A 22,021-nucleotide genomic window follows, 5' to 3' on the forward strand; every position below is an offset into this window, starting at 1 on the left:
TTGTACTTGAGTACACAATCTCCATTAGCGTACATAGAAGAAGTTAACATTGACCCAACTGGCCATACATGTATCTTCAAGGATAGACGTCATTTCGAAAAGAGATACAGTAAAATCGGTGGCTCGTGGTCAGAAGTAGACGGAAATGGCCAATTCGAGAAAAAAAACACTCGAGACACAATTACAACGTATACAACCACAAGTTCCACCCACATCCTAACCTAATGTCAAAAAAACAGTAGCCTCCGTATTCTGTTCTTTACATAATATATTATAGTTTATCTTATTATTATCACTATATACACTATAAAATCAGAATTTTTAAAATATTATACATATATTTAAGCTGACGGAAAAACAACAGTCTTTGGATTTTTTCAATAATATATTTCATATAATACATTTTTTTGTACAGTAAGTACGTAACTTTATATGTCTATTTATGTGTCATATCATGTCTACCAATAAAATTAATGATTACCGAATAAGTAAAGTTGTATTTTTTCATCTAATCTATTCCAACTATTTATTACTGCTTTTAAATCCTTACACCTTATATTTCTACTTTTATTAAATTACTGTGCGAATTTGGGTGACAGGTTCATCGTTCATATTTCTAATAGATAATTCATCTTAATGGTTATTAATTATTATATAGAGATTTGGTGTTAGAGGTAACATAACCTAAACGGAGTTCTAATGATGAGTGACTAAATAAAACAGTCTAGTATATATTTTACATAAAAAGCCAGTTATGGAAATCCTGGCTGGTCAACCACAATGGTATTAGATTAACTTAAAATATATCATTGAAATAAGAACAATGCAGAGTACGATAACTAATCCTACATAATATTTTAAATCAAAAAGAATTAAAATTGTTTTTTGTGGGCTACTACTCATGTTGTATACTTTACGTGTACATGTGTACTACTTTGATATTTACATCGCTACGAAGCTAAAAAAATAAGACACTAAAAACAATGAAAACTGACTGTGGTTTTGCACACAAATTTAAGGTATTTTATGTCTAACGCATTGAATAATACACAAAATCTGGGAATTAAAGGTAAATAATGTACTAGCGCATTTCATACAACAAAATTTCAAAGTACAAAATAAAATCTTACACATTATCTAGTGGAAGTCCGAATTTGGACCTCTGGTTAAAGAATTCTGAACACATTGAAAAAAAAAATATCGTTCTACTCGTTAAAATTGTTCTAGATAAAAAAAATATATGTGTATATATATTTATATATACAGGGTGATCCAACTAACGTAAGACACTCATTTTCAAGGAAAATATGAATATTTTGAAAAAAAAATTTCCTATTATTTTAGATATAAGTTTTACTACATTTTTCAATGCTTTGAAAACTTTTATTTTCATCCCTTATACGATAAAAAGCGTCTAAGTTCACGTTTTCAAATGGCAACATATGTTTTTATTTCCATAAATTTGTAGGCAAACAATTTTAAAATATGTTATCGTTTGAATTATTGATTTTTATCCATCTAGTCGTTAGCTATGACTTTGTAAAGATATTACATTTTCTCTTAACAATTGTTATATTTCTATGGTTTTCCAAAGACCGGGAGCCAATAAAATACTTATTTATGATCGCATTGTCCGATAGATGAGTACACAGATAATCAAACACAATAAAATGTTTTGTGATATTTTGGTTGACCAGCGATTCATATTTATAGATAACCGACTTTTCTAACACACCGTCATGACAGGTAGGTTGACAGACCTATATTGAAAGCGGTTAACGAATGGCTATTTAACCACAACAATCAAAAACTGTGGTACAAGTAGGTTGAGAACTGCTGCTATGATGATAATACAGAATATTATTATCATTAATCTAGTTATCATAGTTTTCTACTATCTATGTTCTACATTCAACAAGTAACAGCACAGGACAACAGATTATTATCATGCTATTATGAAAATTATAATTTGTATAGTTTTTATAGGTAGTAAACAATAGCTTTAAAATTTGGCTTACAATCTCATAAGTGCATACATTGAATGGACAAGCGTCGCGAAGCGTTACTATTATTTGTTTAATTATGTTCAATTTATTCAGAAGATGTTTTGTGCTCAAATAATTGTTTTAAACAATTTACACTAAATAAGGAATTTTGGATTTAATTTGCTTACTATTTTAATTCTACAGTAAATATTTAAAATGTTGCCTATTTTACATTTATAAATAACTTTTTTTTTTTATATAATCAACTTTATTAATAAAAAATAATGCAATAAAGTGGACTGTGTTTAAATGATTAAGTTGTCTAAAGACTAGATATTTGTAAACAGTGTTTGAAAAAACCTACAACAAAATCACAGTTAAGTTTGAAATTGTATTAATTATCGACTTAATTTAAGTCAGTAGTTCCAAACTGTGATTCAAAGTACTTTTACTTTTTTTTCTGTTTTCCCCATCCTGTTAGCAAAAAGATTTGATTTTTCTGTAACGGTAAATTTTTCAACATCATTGATATTTCATTTTTTTTTAAGTCAAGTTATTTCTTATCAAGATCCCATTAATTAAAATATGGATCAATAGTTTGTGACTCAATTACACAAAATCACACAGTGATACTCAAACTTCAGAAATAAAGTTAGGCTTTGTGTCACGCAAACATTAAATTATCAGAACTTGTCTTTTTTATTTTATTAATAACTATTAAATTAAATAGTTTATATGTTTCTAATCTTTTTATTAGTACTTACTAATTATTATTATAACTTATAAGGTGTATAATGTTATAATAATAGTGATTCTAAAGCCTTTATAATAAAATATGTCTGTTTCAAAAATTTCAAATTGAAAAGTTAATTCTTTTACAGTTGAATCTGCTTATTTTGATTTTATGTATAATCAGTATTTTCTTATTTTTATTATTTTCTTCACTATTTAATATCTAGAAAATTAAAAGCTTAATAGATTTTAGTTGTTTAAAAAGAAAACCATTATTTGATATTTCCTTGTTTACTATACAAATTAAAGTATTGACATTATTAAACTATTATTTCGGGTACGTTTTACTAAGATCAAGTAAAAGTGGCAATATTAAATCAAAAATAGTCTTAGCTAAATTGTAGTATCTAAATTTAACAATTATTCTGTAATAAAACACATTTTTAAGGATTTAAATTTTATGGAATTTGTACGCGACAAGTTTGTCTGATTTTATACACATAACTACATGTATACTATATTTATGTATAAATACAAATAATTATAAAATCAATTATACTAACTTATAATGCATAGTTGTTAAAAATAAAATTTGTTTACCTTTAATGATGCAAATAATGGTTAAAAGAATATTTGCTGTAATGCGTATGCGACAATTTTCCTACTTTAAAGAGTTAAAAAACAATTTTTATTAATTTTTACTGTGTACTTTACAACATTTGAACATTGATAACACATAGTAAAACAATTGTATTGATAAATTTCAACGACAAATATATAGTATAGTATAACATTTAAAGAACAATAATAATCTTTTGTCTGATATTATAAGTATTTAACTAATAAAATGTTCATAAACTAATAATTAATACAACAATAAATTCAAAAATTACAAATGTTACTATTTTGAAAATAGTCAATCAAAAATATTAAACAAAAACCATATCTATACATTTGAAATTTTTCAACTTCTATGATACTGATTTAAATTTTTTTCTTTTAACAATCGTTGGTAATTAAACAAATTTAACAAAATCAAAATTCAATAAATAAAATTAACTATAAGAATTATCTTAGGCAAGTTCAAAAAAATAATTTACTTGATTTACTGAATTCATTAAATACAAATTAATAGAATTACTACTTTTTTAAATAGAGAATTATTGTATATTAATAAATTTGATATAAAATTTAACTTTGATAGCCAAATACCTGTGTCAGTTATAGCTAAAACTTTATGATAAAATATCCGTAATGTATGTCAGACACACTATATATGGGTACTATATCATTGTAGCTAAACTAAAAGCAGACATTTGAACTACCTTAGATAAGTTTAATCAAATAAAAATAATATACTTACATATTATTATATCATTTTATTATAAATATTGGTATAATCAAGAAGTGATTCCTTGTATGTAGTAATATGAAATTCATACATTAATTACTGATATTTTTAAAAATAAATGAAAGGGGTATATGAGTATTATCAACCCACATACACAAATACATGCATTAATAATTATTTTAAGTTAACACAACACACTTTTCATTCAAATTGCTTAGTGTTGATATTATACATTCACATGAAAAAATGTCACATTAGAAATAAATATTTTATACTTATAATTTACACCTTGATATATAATTGTAAGGTCTTGGGTCCGATTGGAAAGACATTTCCATAGCAATTGATATGTCATACTCAAAACCAATTTTACATGATAACATTGGTTTTTAAAAGATGAAATATTTTCAGTAAAAAAGCATTCAACCTAAATTTAAAAAGCTAATTGAAATCGTATTGTATTAAATTACCCATTAAACTCTAATAAACTTACCTATTAAATTAATGCTTTATATTTATAATTTACACCTTGATATAAAATTGTAAGGTCTTTAGTCTTGGGTCCAATTGAAAAGACATTTCCATAGTAATTGGTATAGCCTATTCTCAACGCCATAGATATTTCTGACATGATAACATTGATTTTTAAATGATAAAAGATTTTCGGAAAAAAGCATTCAACCTAAAATAAAAAAGCTAATTGAATTCGTATTGTATATTATATTATCTATTAAACTTTAATACACTTACCTATTAAATTAATGGTGTGTCCAAGAATGTAACGTCAAAATAAAGTCGAGAGCCAATATTATCAATTGATATATTTAAAAAATTATAAAATAACGAGTTATGACATAACTACAATAAGCATGCTATCATATTTACTATAAAGTAAAATGTAAATTTACTAACATTTTTTAATTAAGTTTGTAATTTCTTATTTCACTAATGGAAAACGTGTGAACTTCGAAGTCGAAATTTGTTAGCGATGAGGTTATGTACAAATAATAAATATAATGCGATTTTGTACAAATAATAAAATATATTATGGGTACTGGTCACTCGATTATTCCGTGGTAACTGATGCGTAGTTTAGATACTAGATTGTTATCCGAGATAACCAGCTAATGACTAGCTCCAGCTAGATTAGGTTAAAGTGTAAAGTCCATTATCCGTAACAGTCTACCTTTCCTCTAATAATGTATGGTTATTTATTATATCTGATTATGATACGGAATGCGTTAACATCAAATTATTATTATATTTGATGTGTTGACCGTCGTAATAAAACTACTTGTCTTTGTTGAATCGAATGAAATGATTAAGAAATATAGACAAAAATTCAAATCTTTACAAAGTCATAAACAGCGAACAAATGGATGAAAATTAAAAATTCAAACGCTAACATTTTTTTAGATTTTTTGTCTTTATATTTATGGAATTTAAAACATATGTTCCCATTTGAAAAAACGAGGTTCGTACTTATTTAACGTATAAGGGTTGAAGATAAAATTTTTCTAAATATTGAAAAATGTAGCTAAATATGTACCTAAAATTTTAGGGAAAAAAAAATTCGCAAAATATTCATACTTTCAGAGAAAATGAGTGTCTTACGTTAGTTGGATCACCCTGTATATAAAATCTATTCTACGCTGTTTTATTTGGTCACCAACATTAGAACTCCATTTATGTTATGTTACACCCAATATCAAATCTCTATATATATCTCTCTAACCAATAAGATCAATTATCTATTAGAAATATAAACAATGACCCTGTCACCCAATTAGCACAGTCATTTAATAAAGGTATTTTAGATAACACAAAAATATAACTTTCCTTATTCGGTAATTATTTATTTTATTGGTAGATATGACGTAAAACAGAAATATTCATACAATATTATGTACTTAAAAATGTATAATATGGAATATGTTATTCAAAAAGTCCACCGACGGTTCTTTTTCCGTCAGCTTAAGTATATGTATAATATTTTACAATTTAAGCTATTATAATGAATATAGTGATAATGATAAGTTAAATTATAATATATTATGGAATGTACAGAATATAAATGCCAGTTTTTTCCTAACATTAATTTAGGATCTGGGTGGATCTTGTGGAATTCCAAGTCGTAACTGTTCCTCAAGTGATTTTAGGGATTGGTTATGGTTATCTGGGATTATTTCGGACCATGCGTTAGCAATTTTTCTGTATCTTCTTTGGGCGTTATGTTTATCGGTTAAGATACATAAGATCGTAAAATCAATTGAGTAAATTTTAACTTCAATTATGTATGATTTCGGAGATTGTACACTTAAGTATAATCCTATAAAATGACATTTAAGTAATACCTCGGCTTCATCATCTACATGCTGCACAGGTGCATCTAAAAAATTTGAAAACGTTTTTTTTTAATTTGCTCATATTAGCTTGCTAGTTACAACTTTTCTTTTTGGTGCAGGACACAACGTTTTTAACTGATAATACAAAGTCATAAAAAAATAATACAATAAGCACGGTGTCCGTATTGTACAGCCATGATATTTGTATTGCATGAAAGTACGTGTTAGTAGTTATAATTTATTCAGTTGTATCCTTGTTCCAATCAAATAACTTAAATAAATAATATATTTGATAGCGTTCAAAAACCATACAACTCTATAATATTATTTACCTAATAATCGACGTCTGATTACATTTTTTAAAGCTATAACAAGATGATCTCTTCTGTCGGCTGCAGCGTCATTCAATGTTTGCATATCTATGGAATTAATGGTTAAATGACGATGTTGCGAAGAAATAATAAAACTAAAAAATATTTTAGTAGCTCGTGATACATAATTATTTTTGCATAACATTTTAAATAATTGCGATACGACTTATTTTTTGTACAACCAATCATTAGTGATGAAATTCAACGATTGTATTCTTTCTATACTTGAAATCCCAAAGAGTTTATTATACATCAACATTAGGCCAACTTCTTTTTGATAAGGTGAAAAATATTCGTTTTTTTATTTAATTTACAGTCATAACGTACAAAATATCACCGTAATTTGTTACTAAGTCTCACTCTCTCTCTTTCACCCTTCGATTAAAAGTTGAATATATTAACATTTGTTACCTGACATAAAAAATGAAATGTATATAATGAAGCAAATATCTACTCCAGAATACATTTTTAAGATCAATTACGACTAAAAAAAAAAAAATAGTTATTACCCATATCAAAATCATTTATACTTTGTCCTGTAACAAATACATCACACATTAATTCATTATGCAGTTAATAAATCCAGGTAAATATATTTATACATACATAATTACATTTTAAATAATTATTAAATACATTTTATATACATAAAATTTACTTTATAATTGAGGTCAACTAGAGCAATATTAGTTATTACAAAACATTATTTCATGAAAAATTTTAATTTATATTTTATAGTGATGTTTAAATAGTCGGTTAAAATTGTATTTCGAATGATCCTTAAAAGCTTAAACATAAAACATAAATAGCTGTATGACTTTAAGTTTTAAATCGAGTGTTCTTTAAAACTACCAAAAATATGTCACTATTTATATTTTAATTTTATATTTACCCATTATTTTTTCTAATTCTTGTAGCATTAGTTGAAGGGAATAAATGGCTGCTAAAATTTAAAACAAAATCATTTTTAATGTATCTACAAATTTGTATATTGCTATTTGTCAATAGGTACATAAAATAATTATTGTCAAAGTATTTTTAAATAAAAATTATAAATATACATTAAGTATAAAAAATATAAAATTTAAAAAGGCGTTTTTACTTTCCATTGGGTTCATATCTGGAAGTGCTGAAATTAAAACAAAAATCTTGGGTGCACAAAGAATAACAAATAACTGCGAGGAAATACTTCCATAAAGTGCAATGAAAATAATTACCCTGTATTCTGGGAATAATATCCATTTGGTCTGAAACAAACAACACATAAATTAACGATATTACATTTATTTTCTATTCTATTATAAACGGAAAGACGAATTTATAGGTAGAAATAACATGTGGATTAGTAACTCTGATGAAACATGCTCCACTGTATATAAAATACGAAGAGACTTACTTTAGAAATTTCAATAGGAGTAAAATATTAGAAAAATTTTCATAAATTTCAACAAAAACTATTACCCGGTACAGCGATCACACAATTAATTTTGCCTGAAATTGACATTACAAAAATTAGTGATATTGAAATTTGCTATTATAAACCGTAACGTTATATAGTTATAAATTAGAAGACGAAGGTCAAAGTAGAAAAAAAACTATATTATGTAGACTATATTCTATTCAGAGCGGTCCGGGAGAATAAAACATATTGATTAGACGACGTTGATAGAGCTAACTGTTGGAATAATAATTAATATTCTATATATCAAGAAGTATTTCACAATATATAAATATGTTGTTTATCTGTATAATAAAAATACGTAGTTGTTAACCAGGAAATGTTATAGAAAAACAAAGTTGTTTTTGTAAGCACACCTGTATGTGTAGACGAGTGCAACCTTGTGGGTTAATACTTGATTATCATCACTACTGGCACTCTGATACTATATTTATGTATAGTATTACAACAGGTTATGCGCCCAGACACTCAGACATACAGTCAAAGGCACACCGGACATCGAGAGTCAAGTATTTGAAGACACAATTTTTTTTGAAAATCACAATTTTTTTTGAAGATCACCAAGTAAGTTAATTATAGTAATTAAGCAGCACCTGACGAAGTGTATATTGGATATACATTTATCAAAGTCGTTCAAGGGTATTATACAAGTACGTAATCTATTGATATGGAAGAATCAATAAAGATTGCCAAGCTATGCAATATTGAAGGTTGGACACCTTCGAAATTTCAGATGAAGGTAATACTAACTTCATATGAGTTGGGTAGTTTAATTACAGGAGAGTATACAAAGCCAGTGCTAACAAGCAAAGAAGCTGACGCCCAGAAAAGATATAAAGAGGATCTATTATATTGGCAACGTGCTGACTCCAAATGCCAAAAACTGATAGTAACATCGGTTGACAACGGTCCAATGCAATACCTGATTAACTGTAAAACATCGTATGAAATGTGGACAAAATTACTCGCTGTCTATGAGCAGAAAAACGAGGCGAGTATACATTTAATACAACATACATTTTTCAGTTACGTAAAGGACTCGGCTGACGATATGTCGACGCATATTACCAAATTGCAAAACCTACAGAATCAACTTAGTTTGATGGGACAACCAGTCACAGAATCTATGCTTATGACGAAAATTCTAATGACCTTGCCATCGGAGTATAAACATTTTTACAGTGCATAGGACTCAATGCAGCTAGAAAGTAAGAATTTAAATGAACTAACATCTCGGTTACTTATTGAGGAGTCGAGAATGAATCAAGGTAGTTCGGTAGTTGAATCTGTAGAAGAAAATAATGCTTTAACTGTTAGAAAGTTCCAGGAGAAATTTTCTAAAAAGACAGGCGGTGAAAATTTTGGTGAACGGAAAGTTGGGAATCCAAATGTGGGTACTAAAAAGATAGGACCCAGTTTTTATTGCAAAAAGGGCGGTCATTTCAAAAAGGACTGCAGGAAGTATAAAAAGGACCAAGACGATGCCAAGGGAAATTCGTCACAATCAAGTGAAATAGGACAAGCTTTTTACAGTGAACTGTTATTCACAGAACAGGAATCGGATAACTGGTATCTAGACTCTGGTGCTACTAATCATTTGACGGGACATAAAAATTGGTATGTTCATTATAATCAATTTAAATCGCCAATTAAAGTGAAAATAGGCGATGGCACTATTTTATATGCGCAAGGTTCTGGTCAAATCAATATTATATGTTATGTTAGAAATAATCAGTATAATAATTTTATGACTAATGTTTATTATGTACCTGAACTAAAATATAATTTATTCAGTGTTGGTTCTACGTTGGACAAGGGCATGAAAATGATGTCAGATAATAAAAAATGTATATTCTTACTAAACAACAAGATCATTTGTGAAGCGGTACGCAAAATTGTCTTGTATAATGTTAATATTAGAATACAGAACCAGCCAATTAACAAAACGGGTTTCGTCAACGATATGCAGCCAGAAGCAACGGCCGTAGTAGCGGGTTCATTAACATTGTGGCACGAACGTATGGCACATCAAAACATTGGTTACGTAAGAAGTTGTTTACTTGAACATAATATTAAGGTGGAGAGTGACAATAACTTCACATGCGAGGCATGTATTATGGGTAAACATAGTAGAAAATCATTTCAAAGTCGTACGGACAAATCACAAAAAGTGGGAGGATTAATATTTACTGATCTTTGTGGACCTTTCCAGACAGATTCTCTAGGCGGGTCAAAATATTATCTTGTTTTTAAAGATGATTTTTCACACTTTAGAACTGTATATTTCTTAAAACATAAAAATGAAGTTAAAGACAAACTTGAATTGTTTATTAAATGTTTTAAAAATGAGACAGGTAATAAAATAATAGCAATACGTTCGGACAACGGCGGAAAGTTTGTTAATAAACAGGTTTTAGGAATATTAAACAAGTATGGAATCCGTCATCAGAAAACAATAGCCTACACACCACAACAGAATTCTTCAGAACGCGAAAATCGTACGTTGGTGGAGGCTGGTCGATCAATTTTATATTCCAGAAATATGGATTTATCATTATGGGCAGAAAGTATATCATACGCTAATTATACTTTGAATCTCACAGGTAAAAGCTCAATTAATAATAAAAATCCATATGAGTTGTATTATAATAAATTGCCTGACATAAATCATTTAAGAGTTTTTGTAACTAAAGTGTATGTACATGTACCCAAGGAAAAACGTCAAAAGTTAGATGCCAAGTCTAGAAGCGGTATTTTCGTTGGATATTCTACTGACAAGCGCGGGTACAGGGTTTATTTTAATGATACGAAAACGGTAAATGATTGCCGGGACGTTATATTCACTAAGGAAATAATAAATACAAATGAAGTTAGCATAAGCGAAAGTGTTACACAGGTTGACGACGAGAAGGAACAAGTCGTGAATGAAAAACCAGTTCAAAACGAGGAAACGGTAACCATACCTATAGTCACGGACACTCATGGGTACAGTTTACGAGACCGCAGCCAATTACAAAAACCGGTAAGGTATCGGTGCATGCTAAGTATATCAGAACCAGTTAACTATTATGAAGCGATAAACAGTGAGTATGCAAATAAGTGGGAAGAAGCAATGAATGACGAGCTTAAGTCATTAATTGAAAATAAAACGAGGGAACTTGTCGACAGACCGATAAATAAAAGTGTTTTAAACAATATGTGGGTATTTAAAATTAAGTACAATGTAATTGGTCAAGTCGAGAGATTTAAGGCGCGTTTGGTGGTTAATGGGTCAAGACAAAAACCAGGCGTGGATTTTGGAGAAGTTTTTAGTCCAGTATGCCGATATGAAAGCATACGTACAATATTAGCAGTTTCTGCGGCTAAGAAACTTGAACTCAAACAATTCGACGTGAAAACGGCATTTCGTCATGGAGAATTAGATGAAGAAATTTACATGGATCAACCATTGGGTTTTAATGACAACTCGGGTAGAGTATGTAGATTACGTAAGTCTTTGTACGGATTAAAACAATCACCAAGAAATTGGAATTTTAGATTTAGACATTTTCTAGAAAAATATAATCTTAATCCAACTGATTCAGATCCATGTGTGTATATAAATCATGATAATAATGAAATAGTTATTTTAGCTATATTCGTCGATGATGGTTTAATTGCTTCAAACAGTATTGCAAAATCACAAGAACTCATTTCAAGTTTACAACAAGAGTTTCAAATCACACAAGGAGATTTAGATAATTTACTAGGTATGTCAATAGAGAAACAAAATGATGGTTCATTATTCATTCATCAGGCCAAGTATGCAAATAATATTATTGAAAGATTTAATATGAATAATGCTAAAGAAGTTTTTGTCCCCATATCTCGAACAGACACGTCATTCGATAACACAGATACGCAGGTATTACAGCCAGGTAATAACTTTTATAGACAAGCAGTAGGGTCACTGTTATTTCTGTCACAAGTAACAAGACCGGATTTAGCGTTTGCAGTTAATTATGCAAGTCGTTTTCTTGCAAAACCTACAAATGCACACTGGCAAATGGTCAAGCGTGTAATGCGTTATGTTAAACATACTTTAGATTATGGTTTGTGTTATAAATCAGATGATAATTTATTTTTGAGTGTCTACAGCGATTCGGATTATGCCGGCGACATTCAAACACGAAGATCTATTTCGGGACATTTATTTGTTGCGGGACCTTATACAATAGGGTGGAATTCACAACGTCAAGCATCAGTTACTCTGAGTTCAACTGAATCTGAGTTCGTCGCTAGTTGCGAATCGATAAGAAGTTTAATATGGTTTAAAAGATTGTTAACTGAATTAACTAATGAAAAGGGATTGTATAAACCTATTTTGTATATAGATAATCAAAGTACTATTCGTTTGATTAGGAATGCAGTTTTTCACAAGAGGTCAAAACATATTGATGTTCGTTATCATTTCATTCGGGAGAAGTTTGAAGAAGGTGTATTTGAGCTGCAGTACAAAGAAACAGAAAACCAACTAGCTGACATCTTCACGAAGCCATTAGCCAAGGACAGACTTGAAAAGTTACGGTCAATCATAGGCGGTGAAGAGGATCACAGAAGATTAATATAGTGTTAAGAAAATATTAATTAAGGGGGTGTGTTGGAATAATAATTAATATTCTATATATCAAGAAGTATTTCACAATATATAAATATGTTGTTTATCTGTATAATAAAAATACGTAGTTGTTAACCAGGAAATGTTATAGAAAAACAAAGTTGTTTTTGTAAGCACACGTGTATGTGTAGACGCGTGCAACCTTGTGGGTTAATATAAATAGCATTTGATCTAAGGGCTCGGGGCTCAGTATTTCTATTCAGTTTATACATATTACTAGTGTATTATTGTTTCACTGTGTTGTATATATTCTATGTATAATATATCTATTATTGTAATAACATTATTTGTGTTGAATACTTGATTATCATCACTACTGGCACTCTGATACTATATTTATGTGTATAGTATTACAACAAAAATTACTATAGTATAAAATTTGAAAAGAACTCTGTTGGGACTGTGGGTAGTATTACAAATTACAGCGATGTTCGTTTTAAACAATAATTACCGACACACCTGTAATTTCGGTAAAAGAAAAACCATATAATTTCAACGTTATGGCAAACAATACCGCACCAACATAGAACGCCATTATTACACAGATATTTGCATATAAACCGTTCGATATACATCGATGAATCATTTTTTTAATTTCATATTGTCATGATTATTTGATAAAAAATAGTTTTTTTTTCGTGACGTTTAACCAAATAAAGTTCCTGGGTGGATTTATATTAACTAGAAAGCTATATTTTATTTTATATAAATACAAGCTGTCCGGACTGGGAGTTGCCCGAGATTTAGTCTGCCAGGGCTCAGGGCTGAGTACATTAAGTCCCATTCCCTCATCTCTAATCTTTAATCTCTTATTTCTTATCAGATAACAGCGTGACAGCGTTTTTGTGACACATCATATAATATATGTCCCGGTCCCAGTCTCAGTCTCAGATCCCGTTCCAACAGTTAAAAGCTTGCCCAGAATCGTGGTACATAGAATCGCTTGTTCCTTTAATCATCACCATTTAATTTATTTACATTTCGTATTTAAAGTACAAAGTTCGAGTTTGAGGCCACCCTTAGGGGAAATATTTTTCGAAAAGTACTATGGCAGTTAGGTTCGCGGGAGTGTACTCAACAACTTCCTAAAGTTTCCTGGCGATCGGACGAGTGCGTAAAGGACAGACAAAATAACAGAAATTCATTTATATATATATAGATTGTTTATAATTTTTTTAATATTCCCAAAAAAAAAAAATCAAAATACGTGCTTATAAATAAATCAAAAGTGCCTTAATTGTAATATGTACAATTATTTTTTTATAATTTTATGAAACGATAAATTTTATGTTAAAAAGTTTAAATAAAAGAAACATTCGTGACGCGCCACGTAGTAGTAGTCTTAATGAAGCGGTTAGGCAACTGAGGTTGTATCGCGGATTGCATCCGTAAACGCTTGCACCGTCCTGATGGTATTTGCTCCAATCGCTTTTTGAATTTTTTCGACCAAACTTATGCCTACTCCAAAAACGCCGTCCAAGCACTTGTCACCAACGGTCACTGTCGATTTGATTATGGGTAAATGATTTATATCCGTGATCGTACCAATCAATTTACCAATGTCTTTGTTTAGAAGTGACTTGCACTTTTCATAATCAGCGGAACACGTTGAATATTTTTCGTAGATGTTTTTGAAGTACATGTCGTCTTTCAACAACATCAAATGTTGAAACCTGTCCAAGACTTCAGTGTCGAACTTCTTGGCGTGTATTAAAAAGTCATCGGAATCGCCGAGTCTCTTCGTGTACAACAATAGTATTTGCAACATTATTATTTTCAACATTCCGAATACCTGATTCTGGTACTCTCCGAGTGAATCGATTCCTGTCAAATTCCCTTTGGAATCTAATCCCGGAAACCGTGCTTGGACGCGACCCGAATTGGTGGCCAAGAATTCATCGAAAAACGATGTGAATGCTCCCTCGTCGCGAAACAGCCACAAGGAGCCGTAAGAAAGCGTTTCGTACGTCGAGGGCCGCAACAGTCGGTTAGCCCTGTTTTCGATGAAGTTTTTATTCAGTAACTGTTTGTTCTTTCGTATTGCGTTTATCACATTTTGCTGCGGCGGTCGTCCGTCGTCTACTGCCAACTGCCAATGTTCGCACATGTCGGAATACATATTGAAATAGTTGTCAGGTAAACACCCCAAGTCGGCGAGGCGTATGTCTACCGCGGACCGCACCGTCTGATCGTCCAACTGTTTAGGTAGCTTTGAAATTTTAGGGATAAACCTACCGCCTTTGGCGGTACGCGTTAAATAGTCGCGCGCGCTACGGGCGTGATTGAATAGTAACCATAATAGATGCTTGTTTAACCGATCGTTGCTCGGATCCACAAACGAATCGATCATCATGGTCACCTCGTTGTCGAACGAAACATCCTCGATCATCTCCGGCGTGACGGCTCTTTTAGCGTATTTCAAAGCCACGCCTTTCGTCAATTCCAAATGCAACCGAAAGCCGTAAAGGTATCCGCATTCCAGTCGGTTGTAAAATTCGTCTATTTTCAGCAGTAAATCCTCTAGGGACCAGTTGTTCAAACTCTGACGATCGTACGGGGCACGAACACCCGTGTAACCGTCAGCCAAACCCTGTATGCTTAATAATGTGTTTTTGGACTTCTCGATTTCTTCCGCCTCGTCACCGTACGACCGATTGAGAAATTGCGTTATAAAAAAAAAAAACAACGTTACATACCGCGATTTCAATACGGCCATTTTTTGCACCTCCTACGAAAGCTTACTAACCTGGAAAATAACAAAATACATTTATAAATTATTTGTAACTACCGTCTAAAAAAGACAGTCGCGTAGATTCTACTTACTGCAACTTGTAGATATGGCGGCTTGCAATGCACTTGTGAGACGTATCGATATTGTTTTCCCTTAATTAACAACCGTAGTTGTTTACATAAAGTTCTTATTTGCACTTAGAGTCGTGCGGCGCCCTTACACAAATTGACGCGATTTTGATACTTCGTATTTACAGGGTGTTTGGCTAGTATGGACTTGTTGTATTTATATACAGGGTGGCCAACACAGATTTGACTGTTTGTTCTAGTGAATATTTTTGAGATTTTTTTTTTTTTTAATAGGTACTTATTTGCCTATAAAACCACGGTTTTTATTGCACTTACCTGTTTTACTTTTTTAATAATTTTTAACCGCGTAGAGTTATTTTTATCTGCGCGCGTTACCTACCGCACTCCACCTCTCGTCATCAGGCATTCTCACTTTCAAACGAATATAACTTTTGAACGGATGATTAAAAATACAAATTTTTTTCACCAATTATTTTTTAAAAATTATTTTGAATGAAATGGCTATCTTGAAAAAAAAATGTAATAAAACAAATTTAAAAAACTAAAACAGGTAAGTGCAATAAAAACCGTGGTGCTTATAGCGCAAATGATTATAACGTATTAAAAAAAAAAAAAAACTCAAAAATATTCACTAAAACAAGTTATTTCATTTATCAAATCTTTGTGGGCCACCCTGTATACATATATCGTATAGATCTTATATTATCCAATATATAATATACCACATAGAATATGTTGGACGATTTCAAATTATTCTTTTATAGATAATAGTAGACGTATAGGAAGGTGAAATGCGTTTGTGTGACGGTCGCAGATAAAAATAATATTACACTCCTAGATTTTGAGCTTTAATATATAAATAATAATAATTAAAACAAGCCTAATATCTTTTGTGACCCATTTAAATATTGCCATTTCATAATTACCATTCACCCTGTATGGTCAAAAACATATTATCGATAGGTTTTCGAAAAATAAATTATTAAATAAATAATTGTTTAATATTTAATTTCTATTTTCTAAGATGATTTTCGTTGTTACTTGTTCTTGTTATAGTTAATTACCTACTATTTAGTCTATTCAGTTTAAGTTTGTCCACTTTCGCGCATTGTATTACGCAGGTACGTTTTAAGCCGTTTTAAACTGGAGAAACTTCTCTCTGAAGTTGCACTTGAAACAGGCAAAGTCACAAATATTTTTAATAAAAAATTGATATTGGGATATATTTCATCATCGGAATTGTTTAGAGCTTCTAAGCCATTTTTAGTTAGTAAATCACTAGTGGTCAATTTGAGTTCCCACATTTTGAGTTCAGCATTAATATTGGTTTTATCAATTGTGGGAGAATATAAGTCAATCAAGTGATTGAATATTCCTCCCTGTCTTCGTCAGAAAATCTTGAATTCCCCCCCCCCCTTGTAAATACGCCACTGATTACAATTGTATGACCAAAGTTTGAGTCTGAGTTTACTGTTTTTCTTATATTTTTCGATAAATATTATTTTGACACCATACGGCTGACAATATTCTTTACCATCAACACGATGACTATGATTGGACTCCTCTTACTTAAGATGGATATGTGATTTAATAAAATATATAAAGAAAATTTGTATCATTCGTTGTCCTACTTTGATCTACAAAAAAAACTTTAAATCAAATTACAGAATTAAAAAAGTAAACGTCCTATTCCCATTCCTACACTGATGTTTTATGCTGTTTGTTAGACCTATATTCAGACTAATTATCAGTTCTTAAATCTTAAAAATGGGCCAAAAATACGACAACCTTTCTCGCGGGGGTTTGGGGGGTTGTCAAAATTTCGGTTTTTCCATGTACGACTTTGTTAATAGCACATTTTATATTGAAAATGCTAAGGCTGTAATAAATCGAAAATATTTTCAAAAAAACATAGAATTTCGGCACTTGTGCACACATGAGAATGTCTGAGTACATTTTTTTTTTCCATCGATAAATATTCATACATTTTAGGCAGAAAAAAACGTCGATCTAACGACAAAAACAGTGTATAAAATTGTCAATGTTAACTGTAACAACGCACTCAAAACTTACCGGGACCACTCTAAACAGTATCCGTCAAAATTCATTGGCATGACTTGATAATTTTTTTTTAAACATTCAACACCTACAAAAAACAGTTTTCCGGCAATTAAAAAAAAAAATGTACTCCCGAATTTTTTTATTCGTATTATATGTTATGGATAAATAATATTATGCGTTCTGACTCTTGAAAAATGTTTTCAACTTATAGGTCTTATAGTTACGGCTAAAAACACAAAAAAACTTTGCCCCCCTAAAAAAGTAGCAGTCTATAGAGACAAAAAAAAACCTACAGCATAATGCAAATATATTTCAGATACCAGCTATTGACTGTTGATTCACCCTTACTCATTGCAACCTACAAACCTACTACCGTAACATCGTAATTCCCCCCTTTAGTTTGGTTTTTCCCTAATAAAACAAAGCTCCACTACAGATTTTTAAGTAAATTTTATGTGCCCCATTCTAGAAAAAACTTATGGTATACTAAGTAAACACAACTTTTTGTTTTAATAAGTAAAAACTTTACTACAGCTATAATCGATCTCGAAAGTCTTTTCATATTCTTCTAAACGCTAGTAGTTAGAACCACATGTCTTAAAAATGTACTAATTATTACTAACTAGTTATAATAATTTAAAAAAAAAAACAGTACATATTAGAAAAACAATTCATAAAATCTATCACTGTATCTTGAACCAGGATGTGTGATGAAGTTTTTTGCGGTTTGATAATCAAACGAAGCAAATACTGTTAAATTGAAAATGTCGATAGTGTTTTTAAAAAAGTATTTAAGCAGCGAAAATTGTAATAAAAATAATTAAGATTAAAGGAAAAATAAACGGAAGAAATTTAGACGAAAACAATTGCTGGTTGATAAAATAATTTTCTTAAAAAAGGCATAAAATTGTTAATGTGGCATTGCCGCCGATAGTATATTTTATTTAGTAGAAATATGAAATAGGTATTGATAAAAGCACTGTGAAGGCAATAATGTACTCAAAATTAGCCTATAATTATTGCATACAATTAGTACGAATCATGTTTTTGAGGAAATTCAATTTAAAGATTAAGCCTGCTACCAAATGATTAATTTTAATATTTTGCAATTATTTTTGCTACCAGATGCTTGTTGTTTTAATTTTAAGCTAGTTAGTTAAATCTAAACCGGACACCAGAATTTTAGGTGACAGCTACCTATACCCCCCACTCCACCTTTACTCAAATGACTGTACTAGTTATCATAAAATTAAAATTATAACTTAATATTATATTAATGTAGCGAATGAGAATGTTATAGAAAATTGGCAAATCAAATTTAACCAGTATGACGATAATAAGGATAGTTTAATCTTCCTAGGGTTTTTCAGAAACTATATTACTCGAAGTCAATAAGTCAAAAGCGACACAACAATGTTCTGCGTTCATATCGTTATACAATCAGTGTACATAAATATTTTCTGGAGATGACCATATTATATTTTAAAAATTTAATAAATTGTAACCGCTAATGACGATTATTAATTTTTTTGCATTTTTCCATAATTTTGATTTTTTTTACTTATTTCCTTTACCTTTTTTTTATGTATTATATTACAATAAAGAGAGCTTTTTAATGATTTACTGTTACAACTTTTTGTAAATTATATAAAAAAAAATGTAGGTACTACATTTCACAATTTGCCTATAATATATATTTTGTCCCAAGACGTATAAATTTGTATTTGTGTATCGTCAGCCGTAGCAGCTGAATCGCAAAAAAAAAAAAGAAGACTCACATCATAAGTATACTTAAACAACTTTCAACTAAGGCCACCGTTTGTTCGACTGTTTATGACAAATTTCAATATTTTACATAATTATCGTTACTCTTAGTAGTTAGCATAAAAAAAATAATCAAAATATCAATTGCTAAAGATTGCTCTGTATTTTCGGCAAATTATTCTTTATTTAAAAAGAAAATCGAGCGTATAAGTTTGCATTTATGTTTAAAAAGTCCACCTTTTTTAGACCCCCAGAAAAAGTACTAAACGTTTTCAGCCGTTATTTGGCGACATTCGTTTACTTTGACTACTTTTTGCTCATCGATGATGGAAAAAAAATAATATATCGTTGTAAAACATACACCTTACAATAATATACAAGTACCTTCAAATTTGCTACTAAAACCTGTAGTTATTGTAGTTTTGGTAATTGGAGACACTTCAGTTTGTGTAAGAAAATGTTTTCAAAAAAAAAATAAGCGTATTATCATTAATGTATCACCCGGTATATATATATACATATATATAACAGGCTTTTGCGAGATTCCGTTGATTAGTGGACTTATTGGTTCGTCTTGACCTAAAATGAGACCCCTAATTTTTTTTACATGGATTTGTCATTGGGCTGAGGATCAATTGGAAAATCTGTGCGAACGCTGAAGGTTACCGACTATATATATATATGTATATAAGATTATGTATAAAGATATCGCGTTTTCAATTGTAATTTTGTGTTTATTGAGTTCGGCTAACGTGTGGGAACAACTGACGGTGGATTTTTATTCAAGCAATTGGTGATCAGTTGCATTTTTAAAATTTAATTAGATTAAATTGTTCAAACCCCCAAATTGGATAATACCCCTTGTATTATCAACATATTTTTAATGAACTCCGTGGTATAAAGAATGGAATAACAAAAAATACATAAGACATTTTTACCAGATTACCCAATCAATAAAAAATTGAATAATTTTTGGAAACTCTTATTGGAATTCATTATATGTAATCAAAAGTTACAGTCTGGCCAATAATATGATATCGCTAGTTTAGTGTATCAGTTGAATGTCTCTGAAAGAAGTTTCACTTCATCCGTGCGTAATGGTTTTTTTTATTAAATTATTGTTTACTGAATTCTTGCCTAAGCGTTTACTCAAAAACATAATTCTTTTGCTTTAGAAAAACACTTGTGTGATTCGGTGTGCGTTTAAATTTTGCACTGTTTGCATAAATGAAATACAGTGCTCGTTTGTGTTAAGAATATTATACAAAGCCAAAAGACTGTGTCTATTTTTTAGATACCCATGGTAAACTTGCATTTTAATAACGGTGTACGACGAATATTCATGGTCTTTAGAATTTCAAGGCCAACATGACTTGTTGACGATTTTTTTAAAGTTATGATAAAACCACCTATGTGAATCATTTTTTATTTTTTACCATACAATGATATTTCAAGGTCATTGTGATTTTTCCACCCTTGGGTACCAGGATTTAGAGAGGGGTGATTTTGGAATCTCTTATAGCAACCTGTATATTAATTTAGTTATGCTGGTTAAGCTATTTTTTTGGTAAAAGAGAATTTGACTGAACTTTGAAGTTTATAACGTCAATCAAAAGATCCGCAGCCTTTTGAAATATTAAAAAAAAATTAGATTTCTACAATAACCGTAAAGCATTTGAAAGACTTTAAATCAATTAGTTAGATAAATTGGGTTATTATAATTTGTATATAAATATCCACTGTTGAATTAATAGATTTTGCTTGAACGTCGGTTTGTCGTTAGCTTCGTTTTTAGTAATTGTTTAAAACTAATTTTTTTTCTCGTTTTAATTTACTAAAATATAAAATTATTTGACTAAAATATAAAAAAAAAAATAGATGTATGTCGTATGATAATTTTTTTTAATTCCATCAAAATCTTAAAACTGTACAACCACTGAAGGAAAAAATAGGACAGTTGTTTAGTATTAGTTTTATTTATTCCGTCCAACGGCGTGTCTAATGAAGCCATATAATAATTATTACATTGTTTTTCATTTTTATGGCGACTAAATAATTTATGTTTGAAATATATTCTGTAATACGAGAAAAACCACCAACATAACATAAAAAAAATGTATATTAACTTCTAAAAACATTACCTACAACATAGGCGAAACAGCGCAGGATAAATGTTTCTGATATACCTACCTTGAAATATTGGTTTAACAGTTTTAAACATTTACTTTTATTATTGAAATGGTTTTTTCCCCGTACTAGTAGGTACATATTTTTCTACATTTTTCAATGTTTAGTATTACGTATCAGCAGTGTATATAAATATATATGGTGGAGATTGTCCGCCATACATCAGCGAATATTATTATTTACATTAATCTAATTGTGTTTTACTTTCATACTAAGGTGTAACAAATTGGCTACGAAGTCATAACTTTATTAATTTCTAGCGTTAGTGTTATTTTCCTAACACTATAAA

At 29.9% G+C, this 22,021-nt stretch overlaps 1 protein-coding gene and 1 long non-coding RNA gene across 2 annotated transcripts; both read right to left on the minus strand.

Annotated features, from left to right (window-relative positions):
• Window positions 1-4,361: 4,361 nt before the first annotated feature.
• LOC126835702 (uncharacterized) lies at window positions 4,362-4,870 on the minus strand. Its single transcript, XR_007685245.1, has 3 exons — window positions 4,819-4,870; window positions 4,562-4,750; window positions 4,362-4,495 (listed from the first exon to the last, which is right to left on the minus strand). It is a non-coding gene; the product is annotated as an uncharacterized LOC126835702 (long non-coding RNA).
• A 1,297-nt stretch (window positions 4,871-6,167) lies between these two features.
• On the minus strand, window positions 6,168-8,026 carry LOC126836369 (uncharacterized). Its single transcript, XM_050570093.1, has 6 exons — window positions 8,002-8,026; window positions 7,887-7,913; window positions 7,677-7,727; window positions 7,294-7,320; window positions 6,746-6,832; window positions 6,168-6,457 (listed from the first exon to the last, which is right to left on the minus strand). The coding sequence occupies exons 1-6, from the start codon at window positions 8,024-8,026 to the stop codon at window positions 6,168-6,170; spliced, it is 507 nt and encodes a 168-aa protein (XP_050426050.1).
• Between the last annotated feature and the right edge of the window lie 13,995 nt (window positions 8,027-22,021).

Source organism: Adelges cooleyi, unplaced genomic scaffold (genome assembly GCF_023614345.1).
Source record: "Adelges cooleyi isolate 19-005CV unplaced genomic scaffold, UGA_ACOO_1.1 ACOO_flye_CR_arks_rails_tigmint_CR_PRNA_0, whole genome shotgun sequence".
Lineage (NCBI taxonomy): Eukaryota > Metazoa > Arthropoda > Insecta > Hemiptera > Adelgidae > Adelges > Adelges cooleyi.